General features: G+C 43.5%; 1 protein-coding gene across 14 annotated transcripts in view; it reads right to left on the minus strand.

Moving 5' to 3' along the window:
- SLC8A1 (solute carrier family 8 (sodium/calcium exchanger), member 1) overlaps positions 1–16,805 on the minus strand; it is a 355,239-nt gene that overhangs the window by 29,335 nt on the left and 309,099 nt on the right. For all 14 annotated transcript variants that reach the window (XM_014538446.1, XM_014538444.1, XM_014538441.1 and 11 more), the window contains one exon: positions 4,403–4,678. In XM_014538446.1, the coding sequence (XP_014393932.1) occupies positions 4,403–4,678 (276 nt within the window). The remainder of the gene's footprint in view (positions 1–4,402; positions 4,679–16,805) is intronic.

A 16,805-nucleotide genomic window follows, 5' to 3' on the forward strand; every position in this document is an offset into this window, starting at 1 on the left:
ACTGTGGGGATGAGGAAAAGGAACCAAAGACACCTGGTTGGATGATGGTACCATCTTCCTGAGAAAGGCAAGATCTGGGAAAACATGGTTTGGTTGAAGGATACATAGTTTGGTTGAAAACATGGTTTGGTTGAAGGAAAATATGGTTTGGTTGAAGGGTTAAAGAAAACATGGTTTGAAGCTTAGGCAGTGGAAATCAACAGTTCTATTTTGGACATGGTAATTTTGAGCTGCAAATTACACATCTGGCATTGATACAGGGAAGGCAGTTGGTATATGAATCTAGACTCGGGAAATTCAAGGCTGGAGATACACATTTGGTAATCGTTGGCATACTGATGGCATTCAAGGCTTGGAGTCTGATGTGATGGCCCAGGCCAGAGAGCATGAACTGAGAAGAGAAGAGGGCTGGAGACCAGGCTTCGGCTCACCCCAACTGCAATCTACATTTCATGTTACAGAAATAAACTTTAATCGCATGACCGCCACACTTTCAAGAGTTTATGAAGTCAAGAGATGCACGGAGGTGGAAAGAGACTTCAGGACTCTTCTCCGGGCAGGCAGCTTTGTAAAAGGTGATTCAGGAAAAGCAGGTCCTTCCTCTACTAACCTGTGTGGGTCTTGGAGCTCTCTATGCACACCTAAGGTTGAGGGGAGTGAAGACCCTCAGGAATGTTTCTCTGCCAGGGGGTTATAATGAGCATTTGTTCCCCGTTGGTATGAGGAGGAAGCTCTGTCTCACCTACAAAGTCATAAGCTCTTTTTCCCATGGATTTTCAGCAATTTGGTAAAACAATACTTCAAATGGTATTTAATCCTGCTTTCAGGCAGGGAATGTTTCCAATGCCCTTCAGGCCATCACAGGCTAAGAACCTAAGAGTCTCACCTAGAAAGGGGCAGCGGTGAATCAGACACTCGCCAGGAGCTCTTCTCCTTTAGGAAAAGGGTCAAGACATCAGCCTAATGGATGCATGGAACACACTGACAGATCTCAGAGGGGAGGGGAGAGAGAGGAAGACGGGAAGAGATCAAGCAAAGAATATATATGCATATATGCATAGCTCATGGACACAGACAATAATGTGATGAGGGCCTAGGGGAGGGGCTGGGGCTGGGTGGAGGGAGGCAAAGGGGGATGTGGGAACAGCTGTAATAGAGTCAACAATAAAAAGAAAAAAACAGTTTGGCTTAATATATTTGAATTCTAATGCTATCTTGAAATAATAAATATGTACTGAAGAAAAAAAAAAAAAAAGACAGCCTAGAGAAAAAGCTGGGCCCCAGGACCAATGCCAGTTAATGGGAGACTATGAGCAAAGAGGAAGAGCGTTCCTCATCCTTCTTCTGCCTGTAGCAACTGGGCTTTGTCACGGGGGAACAACAGCATTCTTATTTTTTTCAAATTCAGGAGATAAAATAAAGCACTGCTCGGAATCATCAGTGAGGAAAAGTCAGAAATATTATGTTCATTCAGCATCTTGTTCAATTTGCACAGCTGTTTTTTGAAAATAAAAGTCTGTTTATATAGATATGATTATTTGCGATTGCCTATGAATATATTGTTTGGGGAGCATGCTGCACAGTTAATATTGCAACAAATTACAGAAGTTCTCCCAATAGCAGAGCAAAGAAATCTGTATCCCGATGGGAAGAATTTACGGCAGTGTAGGGAAAGCATTTTGGCAACAAATTATTCTGTTGTGTTCTCCCCAACAGGCTTTCTTACCTCTTGATGCCTCTCCCTGGGAACTGAGCTGGTTTTAAGTGGCAGAACAAATGATCCTCCAAACACAGGTTTACTGTAATCCACATTTTGTGTTACAGAAAAATATTTTTTAGTTGTATGATGGCACACCATTCAAAAGCATTCATACAAAAGATGCAGGGAGCCATTCTGGAAGATTGGTGTTAGAAAAAGGAGCCAGTTTTGAGATATTGAGATGAGGAGTTGGGAAATTAAAAAAAAATTTTTTGGAACAAGGATTTGATGTAGGAAAAGCATTTTTAAAATCCTTTTGAAAGCAAGAGATGCATTTGCTAGGACCAACTGCTGACTTTGAATAACTGTGATGGGAGACCTAATTTTGCCTTTATTACCGTAATTTGAACATATTTTCCTCAAGGGTTAAGCCACAGCCAACAACAGTATGTGCTAATCTGGGCACCATTTGATAGAGCGATTTAAGCCTTAGGCAAAGTAGACCTCAAGCATTTAGTTCTTTTAGTTGTATATATGTTCTATAAACAAAGCAACTTAAAATATGAGTGTTTTACAATTTTCCTCCTACTTGGTAAATTTCTGGTCATTTCTGGAAAAAATTCAAAATAAAGACCAAATTTGGAACTGCCAGAACAGAGCTGAGGTTGAGAGGCAGCCTGCCTTGCTCGGAGGATGAGCAGTCAACTGGAAGACTTTGCATAGCCCTGCTCACTAGAGCAGGAGTAAGAGTACGTTCTAAATCCCCTGGCTCCCCATCAACTCAGTTGGACACCAAAACCATGCCAGAAGTCGGAGCAAACATGCCAGGCCTGTGATTAGGACCCCCAAATTGTCCATCAGTTGGGTAGCACGTATGCTATGGCTAACCAGATACATACTGGTCAGATCTTCCTAAGCTATGCACCATAACTCATCACAAAAGCTACTATTTTATTAAATTCCTTCCATGTCCCAGAAGCTTCACCAGATGCACAATTTATAGGCATTTTTTCCTGTCCTTACCGCATTTCAAAGTATGATTATCCCCCTTTTACAAATAAAGTGAGGCTCAGAGAAGTTAAGTAACTGATACTCAGTCACTGAGATGATGTGTATCTGAGTGGAAAACAACTAGAGCAGTGGTTCTCAGCCTTGGCTGCACATTAGAATCACCTGGGAATCTTTTTAAAATCCTAATTTCTGGGCCTCATCCTCCGGAAATTCTGTTTCTTTGTTACTAATGTTGTGGCCTCACCCCATAACAAAGAAACAGAATTTCCGGAGGATGAGGCCCAGAAATCAGGATTTTAAAAAGATTCCCAGATGATTCTAATGTGCAGCCAAGGTTGAGAACCACTGAACTAGAGGATTTCAGTGAACGGATATACATGATTCAAACTGTACTTGTTTTCAGACTCAAAACCAAAAGCCAAGGTTGCTAATGATGGCATGCAGAAATCACAGCGTTGACAAAAGGCTGTGGTAACTATGGAACATTGAATGATACCATCAGCAGGGCTGTATTTCCCCTTAAGTCCTGCCTTTCCCCCAGGTCAAGTACTGTAATACCTGTCCTTGACCTGCTACAGCAGTGGTTCTCAACCTTGGCTGCATATTAGAATCACCTGGGAATCTTTTTAAAATCCTGATTTCTGGGCCCCATCCTCCGGAAATTCTGTTTCTCTGTTATGGGGTAAGGCCACAACATAAGTAACAAAGAAACAGAATTTCCGGAGGATCAGGTCCAGAAATCAGGATTTTAAAAAAATTCCCAGGTGATTCTAATATGCAGCCAAGGCTGAGAACCACTGTGCTACATGGTAGAGAATGTGGGCTGCTCAAAGTTAATATCATACATCTGTCAAGGTGTCAACTAGTGCTGGGGAAGAGGCCCAGAAGTTTAGTTACAATAAGCTCTGATGTGCACAGAATCACCTGTGAGCTCAAAACACACATTTCTGGACCCTAGGTCTTCTGATTTCATAGGTTAGTGGTGGGTTTCAGACATTCGCATTTTTTTTAAAGAAGCTCCCAGGTAATTTTGATGCCCACAAAAGTTTTAAAATTACTGCTGTTAATGTCATGTTTGGGAGGATGATGTCTTACTCAGAAGTCTGCCCAACCATAATGAGCGACAGTTGTGGGCTGGAAGAAAAATTCAGCTTATAGCAATGCATGAAGGGACACCCATGAAATGTGCACTTTGTGTGGTTACTTTTTCCCTGTCCCCATCAATGTCTGCCTCTTTTATTTACTCCCATTAATACTTGGGTCAAGAGAACATTAAATCAGGTCTTCAGTAAGTATTTATCTTAGTTACCCAATGAATACGGAGTTTCATGGAAATCATCCAAACTTTACTAATTATATAAAAGACAGAAATTTTGTTCTTAAACATGATTCTGTAATTTTGTTTTGTTTTGTCCTTTTGAAAGGGCTAATTGTATTGGGAAGCTCATCTACCAATCTATCCATCAAATCAACTTGCCCTCACCAAGCAGGCCATGCAGGCCCTCTGGGAATGCTTTCCTATCATCATCATGATACTGATCAGCTTTCTAACCTTGAAAAATGCCATGACAATGTCCTGGCAGTGACATTACTTATGCCTTTGGGCTCCTGTCTTTTCAGAGGCCTGGTTTGTTATCACAGATCTTGCAATTATTAGGCAGGATAAGGTCATAAGGCAAATGTATTCCCTACCTGGTACTGAAGTTCCGAGTGCCACGAACACGACCGCAGTCACCGAATCTTTCAGGCCGATGGTGCAGCCGAAGTGGGAAGCCAGGTCGCCAATGAAAGCTGTCAGTACGCCAATCATGATGATGGAGACAATGAAACATGCCCAGCCATTCCAGTATTCTGTAGGGGGCACGAAGGCAAAGAGGACCTTCCAGAACACAGTCAGAAAGTGCATCACATAATCGAAGCAGGAGGGCAGCTTCTCCTCCCCACATTCATCGTCGTCATCATCTTCCCCTAGAGAGAAAGGAACGGAGCACATTTCATCACTCCTTCTGCTATCAGGGTCTCCCCCTCTCCAACCCCTCCTTCCCAGGCCTGTCACCCTCCCCTTGGAATGACCTGGAGGCCCTTAGAGTTGGGTGAAGCTTAGAGTTTTCTAAGAGTCAATCATAACGAAACAATTATTGTATCATACTCAAGGTCATGCTCAATGTCATGGATTAATGGCAAAAAAAACTTAATCCCCTCCACACAGTTCTGGTTACAGGCAATCAACACACCCTTTCTATTCTCCTGTCACCTCCAGTGAGATTTGTCACTTCAGAGAAATGACAAAGATTTCTTCCAAAAGGCCGGAGAGCCCTGTGCCAGACTCAGAAGGAAGCCAGTTCTGAAGAAAGGGAACTGACAGAATTCTTCTACCAGGATTCTTTCCTTGGAACACATTGCTGTCTTCCAACTTCAGCTCTGGACATTCACGGGTCTATAATCCTCAGAGGACAACGTTCACCCCGGGCCCTCCACCGTGGCTCTGGGCCTGCATCTCTCTCCAGCTTTATCTCCCGCAGCTACTTCAAACTCAAACTGCATCCTAGCCAAATGGAATTCCTTGCATTCTTTTTCAAACCATATGTACTTTCTCCTTTTGTCCTTCAGAACTAAATGTACTTGGCATGTCCCAATCCCCCCTCCTGATCCTTCCCCACCTGTCCTTTGAAACTCTTTCTTTATGAAACCTTCCCTGAACCCCCTGGCCCTCCAGCCAGTGCTGGAAACTCCTCCTCAGCTGCCACTTGTAACACTAGATCAGTGGCTCTCAAAGTGGAGCCTCACCAGCAGCGGCATTACCTGCGCACGTGTTAGAAATGCACATTTCTGGCCCCACTGAATCAGAAACTAGGGGGTGGGGGATGGGAGGCGGCCCAGCAGTCCGTATGAACCAGGCCTTGGGGTGACTGTCATGCAGGAGTCCAATGAGACCCAGTCTCTCTAGATTATACCTGTTCACTCTGCCTCTCTTCCCCAGGTAACGCTGAGCCCTTCAAGGGCAGGAATGCGTTCATTTTTGTGTTCCGAATGTTTGGCCTCCTTTCCACCATGTGGAATAAGCTGGCTAAACGCTTGTTAAGTGAATGAATACATGCATTAATTTCTCCTGACTTTATATAACTACTTAATTACATAATATATACACATATCATCATTTTGCCAATTAGATTATACTATCAATACGGAAAGAAATGCATACTGTTTTAATGCAGAAAGAAAGGCTTACCGCTTAAAGGAACCAGAAAATCAATGTAACAGTGTTCGAAATTGGAGACTTCGTTTATGGTGTGACATAACCCCCGTTCACATACTTTTAAATCGGGCTATTGAAGGTCAGCTCTTTCTAAAGTGGGGGCAAGCACATATGCGTGTGTTTCGCAGCCATTTTAGAACTTCTCCTTGAGGCCTTTGCTCACCGCCCCAAGCCCCCAACCTCGTCTCCAGGGTCTACCGCCCCTCATTCACCTGGTGCAGCTGGCGGCAGGGGAGGCTGTCCGACCTCCCGGAGGACTGCTGGACCTGAGACTGCCCACACAGAGCACATGTGAGTGCTCCCCGGAGTGGGGGTGGGGACTCTCCGCGGGGAGGCCTCCTCTGGCGCAAGTCATGTTGGAAACACCCTCTCACTCACAAAACGTGGAAAGGGGAACGGCTGGGTTTGTCATCTGTCCTTTTACAGGGAGGGAGGAGAGGCGGAGGCTAGCTCTTCCGGGAGGTCATGGTCAGAACCAGCACGAAAACAAACTTGGAGGATCTGTCTCGTCCTGAGTCTCTGGAAGGTCTCGCGTAAACTGTTGTGAGGAAGCCGCCAGCAGGTGAATGGCATCACCCTGGGAGACTAACCGGGGAGGGGGCTTAAGTCAGGTCACCTGAGTGACTCACTGGAGGGAACAAGCATTGTTGACTGTGTTCAAGGAACTCAACAAGGAGCCAGGAGACCCAGATGGCTCTCATACTCAGTAACCTAGGGAAGCAGACTAAACCTGAGCCATGGGGATCCCTGTAAATACACTCCTGAGAAAATGAAACTTAAGAACAACCAATCACAGACAACCACCTCGGCTTTTCCCAAAAAGGCAACTGCTTAAGCTACAGCCAATCAAATTATGTCCTCTATTCTGACAAAGTCTCTCTCCTAGCTCTTGTGGGCGGAGCACTCCTAACCACTTCTGGTTTGATTCTGACCAATTCGAATCCACGCTCACTCAAGTGAACTTGGAATGTGCTCAAGTGAACATTTTAATGTGCTTCAGTGTATCTTCTAACAACCATTTCCTTCGGCACTCATGCTGTACGGTCATTACATATTTCTAAGATCACCCTTGCCTAAAAGCAGGAGATGCTTTTAAATAAAAGTACGGTTTTGGCTCAGTGGATAGAGCGTCGGCCTGCGGACTGAGGGGTCCCGGGTTTGATTCCGGTCAAGGGCATGTACCTGGGTTGCGGGCACATCCCCAGGATGCAGCTGAATCGATGTTTCTCTCTCATTGATGTTTCTAACTCTGTATCCCTCTCCCTCTCCCTTCCTCTCTGTAAAAAATCAATAAAATATATATATTTTTTAATAAGTACGTATTATGGGTTGAATTGTTTCCACCAAATTCATTGCCCTAAATCCTAGCACCTCGGAATGTGAATATATTGGAGACAGGGCCTTTGAAGAGATATGTAAGCTAAAACGAGGCTAATCCAAGCTGACTAGTATCTGTATAGGAAGAGGAAGTTGGGACTCACAGCCAGACAGCAGGGATGTGGGCACACACAGGAAAGACCACATGAGGACACAGTGAGCAGGTGGCCCTTCCCTCTCCCAACTCAAGGAGAGCAGCCTCAGGAGAAACCAAACCTGCCAACACTTTGATCTTGGACTTCTATCCTTCAGAACCGTGAAAAGATGAATTTCTATTGTTTAAGCTCCCTAGTCTGTGGGTCTGTGGTATTTTGTCACGGCACCCTCTCAGAAGCCTCCTATGCCGTAACGCTAATGTGTAGGAACAGCCATTCTGTGTTTCTATAACCCACTCCTTGTGTCTTTTACCCATTTCTTCTTCTTTTTTTTTCCTTCTTTCACTTTTCTTCCCATTTTCCTTTTACCCTAAATGTTAGCTCCAGATAGAACTGTGAGAGCTGCAATTGTCAGGGTGAATTGGAGGGAATGAGGAAGAAAAGAACCATGTTAATTCTTTCTCTACCTCCTTCTCCCCCAGTTGCCTATTCCAAAGTGGAGGCGGGGGGGGGGATGCTGCATGTACCCCAGGAAAGTTCTGCAAAAGCACTAGACTTTCAAGTTATGTTTATTTTTTACCTGATACTTTTAAATTTCCATATTTGTGGACATTTAATAATTTCATAGGATATATGATCAAAACAGTTTAGAAAACATTGAATTTTAATCAATCATCTGTAGAAATACAGATTATTCTGCCCCTAACTCTACAAAATTACTTGATGTTGAGTGTCTAAGTTCATATTGTGAAGATGAACAAGGAAACAAATCATGAAGCTTCTCAGAAGAAATGACACATAAATCGAGAGTAGAGATTATATTTGTCTTCAAGATGAACATAATGACACCTTTCCTATGAGGGGTGTGCCGGAAAAAATTACATCACCTCTGTAAAGTATTTGAGGATATTTCAAGATAATAGTTATTATGGTAGTTACTATTTTCCTATAATTAAGGATTGTGACTGTATTTCCATATCATTAATTAATTGCTCAGTTCATATGCTGGGTTATCAGGGGTTACATTCTAGGCTTTTAAAAACAAAATGTACCTTGCCCTCTGGAATCAACTTCATGATCTATACATGTGTAATGAAGAGAGAGAGAGAGAGAGAGAGAGAGAGAAGAGAGAGAAGAGAGAGATTTCCTCCTGTGGGCTTCTAGCATTACAGGGAATCTTAGATATTTTAATACTAATGTCTGGAATGGAAGGCGCATCTGTTTTACTGCATTTGAAAGTAGAAGTGGCTTCCCCTTCTTTTTCCCTAGGATCTCATTGCTCTTTACAGATTTTAATCTCCAACTCAGATGTCATTTAAATATTAAAAATGACCACTGCCTGCACGGGCGATGCACAATTACCCTGTCTTGGAGAAGGACAAAGAAACATGTTCATCCATCACCATCTGGACTATACTTAAAAGTGTATTCCTTGCAAAGATGAGTGGAGCATTAAAAAAAAAAAAAGCCGAGCTGGGAGCATCTTTTATGTGACAGCAAAGTTGATGGTAATCTGCCGGTTCTGCAGGCCGGCCAGCCCAGGGCACTGGAGGCTGTGTCATTCTTTCCAGCCCCTCCTCTGCATGAGCAGAGAGGGCAGGCTGGTGGGTTTCCTTTTATAGGAGCCCAAGCAAAGGATCCTCTTATCTCAGAATCCTTCTTTTCAGCTTTATGGATTCTACTAATGGAAAGATAACAAAAAAAGCTGTATTTGATTCATCGGCTCCATAGCCTTTTACATGGTTTCCTTGATACATGTTGGACATCCTAAAAATATAACTACAAAAATAGCCGAATCGTTAAAACCACAGGGAGTGGAGAGAGGATCACTTCCGCTATTGATAGAAGAGTGCTTGCACTGGCCCTGCTCTGGAGCACGAACACAGACTGTCATCAGCACAAGTGATCATGGAAGGCAACCCCTGGGCTTGGCACCTGCAGGTGACATAACATCTAAAGTAAACCAGAGATTAGTGTACATCCCCCTGGAGATGCTCAGGGTTTGGCCTCAGGGAGAGCTTTGAGAAATAGAAAAAGACACTGCTGGCGTGTCGTAGACACTTGGGTCAGAAAACTTATTAATTTCTAGTTCTGATAGCTTGTTTTGGGGAAGACTCTTGACCTTCCAGAGCTTCAGGTCCTTATCTGTCAAATGGATTTCCTAGCTCCCACATCACAGAGCCTTCTGTCATGAGGGCTAGAAGAGGAAACGTCCAAGTCCTTTGTAAAGCTGCAAACCTCTTTGCAGACAGATGTGCCATATTCCCTCACTGTTATTGTCAGAAGGAAGGCAGTGATCAGTCGGACCCGAGTTTCCTGATTTCACAGACCTATATTCTGCTTGAATGAAACATTATTGGTACAGCTTCTCCAAGCTGCTTGATTTTAAGAAAAGAAAAGAAGGAAGAAACTGAAGGAGAGAACATGGTGGGGTGTCTAACTAAGTGACAGGCACTTAGCTAAACGTTCCTCCACGCCTGAGCTTGTTTAATTCTTACAGTGACCTTGAGAGGTGGGCATTATTAATCCCATCGTGCATGTGAAGAACCAGAATGAAATTCAGAGAATTTAAGTAGCTTTCTAAAAATAATGACACAGTTGGCAAGTGGCTGAGTTGGGATTTGATCTCACAGCCTGGGAACTACTGGCTGCACATGATGTCTTGTTGAAGCCAGTTGAGGGGTATAGCATCTGTCAAATATTGATTCAAAGTTTGAATCTGCAATCTCTTCCTGATGCCTAAATGCTCTATAAAAACAATGTTGCTTTTTTCCCAAGGAATGTGAAAACACTGCTTAGTAATGTTTGTGTTCTAAATTACTTTCTAAATACAATTTCTTTTCTAGATGTCATATCTTTTCAGCAGAGTCAGTCACATGTTCTTTCTCAAGCTCTTGGGAACCAACTAAACCAGGAAACAAGACAATAAATAAAGGCAGGGCATCATGGTTGCGATCATTTTGGAATTTGGAATTTAAGTGTGACAAGTTCTTATTTTCATTTCTAGTTGTCAAAGGTCAACGCCTAGTTTGGAATCAAACATCCTGGCTTGCGTCTAGCTTTCCACTCTAGAATCTGAAAAATTTCCTATATTATCACAAATCTGCAATGGAAAGTAGTTTGGGGAACGTATGCTGCTGTTCATTTGAGGAAATGTCTGACTTTCGATTCCTTCCAGGTATTCATTTCTATCTATAATTATTAGTCCATTTTTGCTCTCTAAAAAGAATCATCCACGATGGAACAGTGAGAATGATCAGAATACCTTCCAGAAGTGTGAAAGGATGGATATAAGGATGACTTCTGTGGTCAACCACACGGTCACCCATGTGATCTTATGAGCCCAACAAGTGTTACTTAGCAGCCTTGTGAAATATACAAACCATTAGCTGTGAAGCTGGATCACTACAGTGGTTTTCTTCATTCTATACACATTGTTTTGGGCATAATTTCTTTCTAAAATTTTGTTCCTTTTTTACCAAGTGGGGTTGATTTCAATTTTGTGTCTTTTTAGTTTCTGAGCACCGAGGTTGTTGTCTTTAAACAGATTAACAGGTTAACTTGATGGAATGGGCTTTCTCCTCCATACCTATCACTTTCTTTTGCAACCTGATACACAGTCATTACAAATCAAATTCTACTCTTCTGTTGCACATTTCCATTTCTCTTCACTTTCAGAGGTTCTGACAAAATCATAAAATATTTAAGCTAAAAGAGACCATAGTAATCAGCTAATTTACCCCTCCTCATTTTTAAGAGAAAAAGAAGAGAACTGTGATTTAATTGAGATGACTTTTTTCTCTCTGGTATCAGGATGTGTGTGTATTTGATATACAAGGGCTTGAGTTAAGCCCAGTGGCTTTTAGTGTCTTGCTCACTCAGTGATCTAAAATGTCTTTCTTCTCCTTTTCCCTTTTACATGCTTATATATAATTTCTAGTGAGAAAAAATTTATCCATCTCTTCTAACCCTTAATGATTTCTATATGCCACTAAATTTAATAACCTAAGATACATTCCTAAACAAGAATTTACCTCTTGTTCTGGAGTTAGGAGAAATGCTATAAACATTTCCGTATAACCTAGTGGTCAGGAAGCATTTACCTATATATTCTCTGATGAAAAGTAGATATCTGCAATTTCTTGACCAAGTATATTACAAGATAATTCCTTATCAAGAGAGACCTCAAAACACAATTTACTCAAATTTATAGATCTATGGGTTACCAAAGCACAGAGGGAAAAGGTAGGTATTTGATTCTATCCACTGAAACATGGGTATTAGAAAATAACTGAACTTAAAGCACTGGGAGGGGTTCAGAGCTTACCAAGGTCAACTCCCTATTTATCGTGAATTTCTTTAAATTTCTGCCAAATGGTCAGAGTCTCAGCTAATAGGGCATTTATGATCTCACAACCCAAGTCGGAGCAGTTCAAGCTGTCAGCTTGGCCTGTTAGGTTCCACTAATTTGTCCAGGACCCATCCCTTATACCGTATGGAATAAATCCAATCTGGCTCCACATGACATTCCTTCAGGCGCTTGTAGCTGGTCACTTTCACATCACGCTCAGTCCTCACCCCAGGATGCTGTGTCAGGCTGGTCATGCTCCTCTGAGCGCTGTCAGTCACAACTTTCCTTTTCAGAACATGGTGCCTGGAGCTGAATGCAACTCCAAGAGGCACTTAACGGGTCTGCTCTGGGGCAGGCCTTTTCCCTTTCTCTTTCTGGACACGTTAAGTTTCAGAAATACATGCACTGGGTTTTTGGTGGTCACATTGCATATTGTCATCCATAGAGCCTTACTTACACATACCAATGAACAAAAACCCACTGTTTCAATGCCATTTTAGGTCACGTCTTCCATTTCCCACACTGGTGTAATACATTTTGGGGACATACCCGTACAATCGTTCATCTATTCAAATGATTACTTACTATCTTTCAGTCCAAGTTAAACCTTGTCATCAGAAAACATGTACCTTGACTTCATAGCAGCTCTTTCTAAAAACGCTCCTTCTCGAATCCTTCTTCACAATGTATTTCGATTGTGAAAAAAGTCTCTTGGTGTGGCTGGCGGTCATTGGAGAGGATGTGAGCCCTGCTGTTGGGTTCTAGTCCTACTGTCCTCATCCCAGGCAGCCAAAGGCCTGAGAGCAAGGCTGGTGGCTTGCTGAGAGGTCCCTCTGCACTAGCCAGTGTGGAATCAAGTTAGTGTGGAGATCCCATGCCTGGAATCTACTGTGCTAGGGCACCCGCACTGAGGAGACTGAGTTCAAGATTGCTGTAGACTTGTAACTTGGACTGCTGGCCCGTTCTTAGGGGACACCGGCATAGGTCCTATTAATCATTCCCACCCTCTACTTTCAAGCTAGAGATAGCGGTGGGTCATCTGTCCCCCAGTATCAGTGCTAGTTACTGCTTGTACCTGGAGGGTGGGGCACAGGTGATGTGTGACAGTACTTGAAAGGATCTGAGAAGGCAACGCACTCTCTGTGAATAACCTCCAACCCTGTCTGGAAAAATGACCTCCTGGGTGAAAATTTCCACAAACAACAAAATGCTTGCCAGCTTAGGCCATGATGGACCTTGTTAGGATGGTTAATACAGCCCAAGAAATATCTCAGGTGACAGAAATATTTCTCAGCAAGTGCAGCCACTGACAAAATGAAAAGCAGATCCACTAAGGAGTTCCAGTTCTCTGCAAGTTCGACTACTGGCAAAATGAGTCAGTTTAAAGCTAAAAATCGACTGCTCAGCCTATCTCTCTTTTAGAATTCCTCTACGTGCTCTGAGTGTTCCTAAAAGAGCATAGGTTGACATAAAAAGTCTTGTGAGTTTTTGCCGCAAGTTTTGTCTTTTGTAAAATGACTCCACATCATTCTGAGAATCTTGAAATTCAGTGTCCTCTTGCCCTTGACGGATTGTAGGATTCGCAGCAATTTAGGTTTCTGCAATAGAGAAGCCTATTCCCTACAGACTCGAGCACCTAAGAAATGAACCCTCAACAAGTAGAACTGATACTCAGCTCGCGTAGATGCCCCCGCTCGTTTAGATGGTTTAGGTACAGTGGGTAGTATGTGGGCACACTGGGTTCTAAGATCGGCCTGAGGGTTCTGACAATACTTTGTAAATATCAGCAGCTGAGTGAATTAGCCTCCTGGAGTGTGGGAAGAGGAGCCATGGACGAACTGTTTGGGCAGCAATAGCCCTTCAGTTTTCAGCAAACTGCTCCACACTAAGCCCTAGGAAAATGCTGACATTTATATAAAGGGTTGGGCTGATGTGTATCAGCAGCTGCCCCACAGGCAGAGGAGTCTGAAGACCATCTGGATTTTAAGATGCTGCTCTGATTAATCTGTGCATTTGGGTTTACTTAGTGAGTGCTTTCCTTCATGCACCTGGGAAAATACATACATCCCGCTTAATCTTCCCAGCAACCTGTGAAGAGTAGGTATTGTTTTCTCCATTTCAAAGATGAAGAAATGGAGGCTCGGAGAGTTTAAATAATGCTTATGAGATCTAAGACTCTTTCTACTACTTTACTGCCATGACTTGACCCATGGATTCCTGAGAGAAACATCACTGTGGTTTGTCCAGACAAATCCATTCTGATAACATCTAAGTCCATTTGGCTGTTTTATGAACAGTGTAATAGGGAAATAACTACCTCTTAAAAAACCCTCTGTATATGGCAACATATATAAATTATTGAATTTTTTGGGGGGGCAAACATTCCCCCAAATGGCTGGTTCTATGTCCTTTCTTCTTCCTAACAAGTCTGGTTTCCCTTTCATCTTTGGGAAAAATTCTCCCATAGTGGTTTCTATTGGCCCTATTGTGAAGCGGGTGGCAGGTACCTATCTTTCTGTGTAGCAAATGGGAAGGACTCTAGACCTTCAGCAACGACAACTCCCCTCCTTGGCGACTGCTTTCCTGGTCTCAGGAACCCTTGAAGGGACTTTGTTCTAACAATGGGTTTGTGAGTTGATTTGCTGGCAAAGTGGTGACCATAGCTGAGAATCTGGGGTTCTGACCATGGCCTCGGTTTGCACAGTACAAAGTGACTGCAGTGCCTCGGGGCACCCCTCGCCTGCTTGCCCTTTCTCTCCTCTCTGTTGTGATTTTCAAAGAGATCCCCGTGATCAGGGTCCTCCGCAGGTAACAGAGGCTTTGATGAGTGACATGCTCCTGGGCACCTCACGGATGCGCCTCGTGCTTCCATTTCTTGTCCTGGAAAATCGAGGCTAGCCATCCCGAACTTTCTCTTTTGTGCTGTTAATAAGTAATTGAGATTTTTAAGAGAAGATATGATCTTATATGTAGTAATATCTGCTTGTTGTGGGAGGATTAGCTCATTAGTAAATTTCAGATGGAATATCTCCATGCCCTCACTGCTCATGAATATCTTGTTTTTAAGAGAGTAGGCTGGGTAAGTGGGTGTTGACAATCAAGTTTGTCTGTCTGCCAGTGGCTTTTTAGTCTTTCACCAATAATAACCTGAATCAGGCTGCTGTGGTGCTTTTCTTCAATATGAACCATCTTAAAGAGATCTCTTTCTCTCTCTTTACCGCTAAGAGTGTGGCCTATCTTCTTTATTTGGTTAAGGCACAGTGCTAATGCTATTAAGTTTATAGGGCTGAACTCTAAAAAATATTGCAGGTCACTAATTTGAACCATAAGCCTAGACTGAACCCCCAACCTGGACCCCTATCTGTAGTAAATTTTCCAAAGGAATAGAGTGGTTGAAAGAGAGATTTTATTTGTACCATCCATTTGTTCTGTGAATATTTATTAATCATTTGTGTCAGGCATTGGAAATGCAGAAAAATAGACCTAAAGGAACTTCTCAGGGACAAGAGATAGTAGTCAAATAAAACAAACGGCCCGGCTGTGGTTGAGCATCAACCTATGAACCAGGAGGTCATGGTTCGGTTCCTGGTCAAGGCACATGCCCAGGTTATAAGCTCGATCCCCACTGTGGGGCATGCAGGAGGCAGCTGATCAATGATTCTCTCTCCTCATTGATGTTTCTATCTCTCTCTCTCTCTCCCTTCCTCTATGAATAAATAGTAAACACAGCTTGTTACCGATCAAGCCCCTGTATTTAAAAAAAAATAAATAAAATGAATGAACAAACACGATACTTCAGATCTCAGTATGGGCTCTGAGGACAATGAAGTCAGGTGATAAAATAAAGTGTGGCTGGGAGGATGCGGAACTCCCCTGAGGAGGTGATCTGTGAGCTGAGACCTTAGGGATGAGAAAATCCAGATGTGGAGGGGAAGCCTTCCGTGCAGCGGAACCAGCCTGTGCACAGGCCCTGGGGCAAGAGCAACGGGCCAAGAATGGAATTAAGCCTGTGGCTTAAGGCACACGTGTGACAAGATGGAAAGAGGACTGGCCTGGGAATCAGAGTGGGCCAAGAATGGAATTAAGCCTGTGGCTTAAGGCATTATACTCTGGGAGGCACACGCGTGACAAGATGGAAAGAGGACTGGCCTGGGAATCAGAGCCCTGGGCCGGGGTGCGAATCCTACCTTCTATTTTCCCATCTCACAAATGGGTTCATGAACACCTCCTGCACAGGGCTGCTGTGAGGCTGGTGTGAACACAAAACAACGATGCATCAGTGGCAGGGCCGCTCCATTCAGTGCCTTTACATTTTGGGCCCAGGAAAATTTTGGGTCTTCGCTTTGCCTAATCCTGTAGCATCACATCATCAAGAAGCCCTGGGGTCCTTAGGTAACATCAAGGGAATAAGGGCTAAGGTACTGGCTCCACAAATTCGAACTCCAAGACAAAAGGGAGAGCAATGCGGTGTGCTCCAGCAAGAACCTGAGATTCTAAAACAGCCTCTCCGTGACCTAGGATGACACTCTTTCCCTCTTTGATCTCAGATCCTTGTTGACCACAGCCAGGAGCGTTGGAAGAGCTGATCTGTAAGCTCCTTTTCAGCTGGGATTCTGGTCTACGATGCTCTCACAGGTCTCAAGACCAGCCGGACAGGACCAGACACAGGCAAAGTAAAAGAGAGGCAAGGGGTGGGGAGTGTGTGTCAAAGCTGTGATTGCAGGAACCAGAATGATGAGGTCTTTATCGCGGGAGCAGGCTGTGAACAGCAAGAATTAATGCTGCAAGTCACTGTTATGAGTCTTTTCCCTGCCTTTGGGGTGTTGTGTGTGTGTGTGTATGCATGCGCGCATGGGTACACATTGGCTAAGTTTTTCCCTCTTTCCGCCTCTTAGGATTATGCTGAAATGTTTCCTCCTCTAAAAGCCGTGTACAAAGGCTCACCCTTGGGGGTGAAAACCCCCCAGGCCTGGTGCATTGATTAATAAGCAACAACTAAAACCGTGTTCACAACGA

The sequence above is a fragment of the Myotis brandtii genome, unplaced genomic scaffold (genome assembly GCF_000412655.1).
Source record: "Myotis brandtii unplaced genomic scaffold, ASM41265v1 scaffold191, whole genome shotgun sequence".
NCBI classification, from domain to species: Eukaryota; Metazoa; Chordata; class Mammalia; order Chiroptera; family Vespertilionidae; genus Myotis; species Myotis brandtii.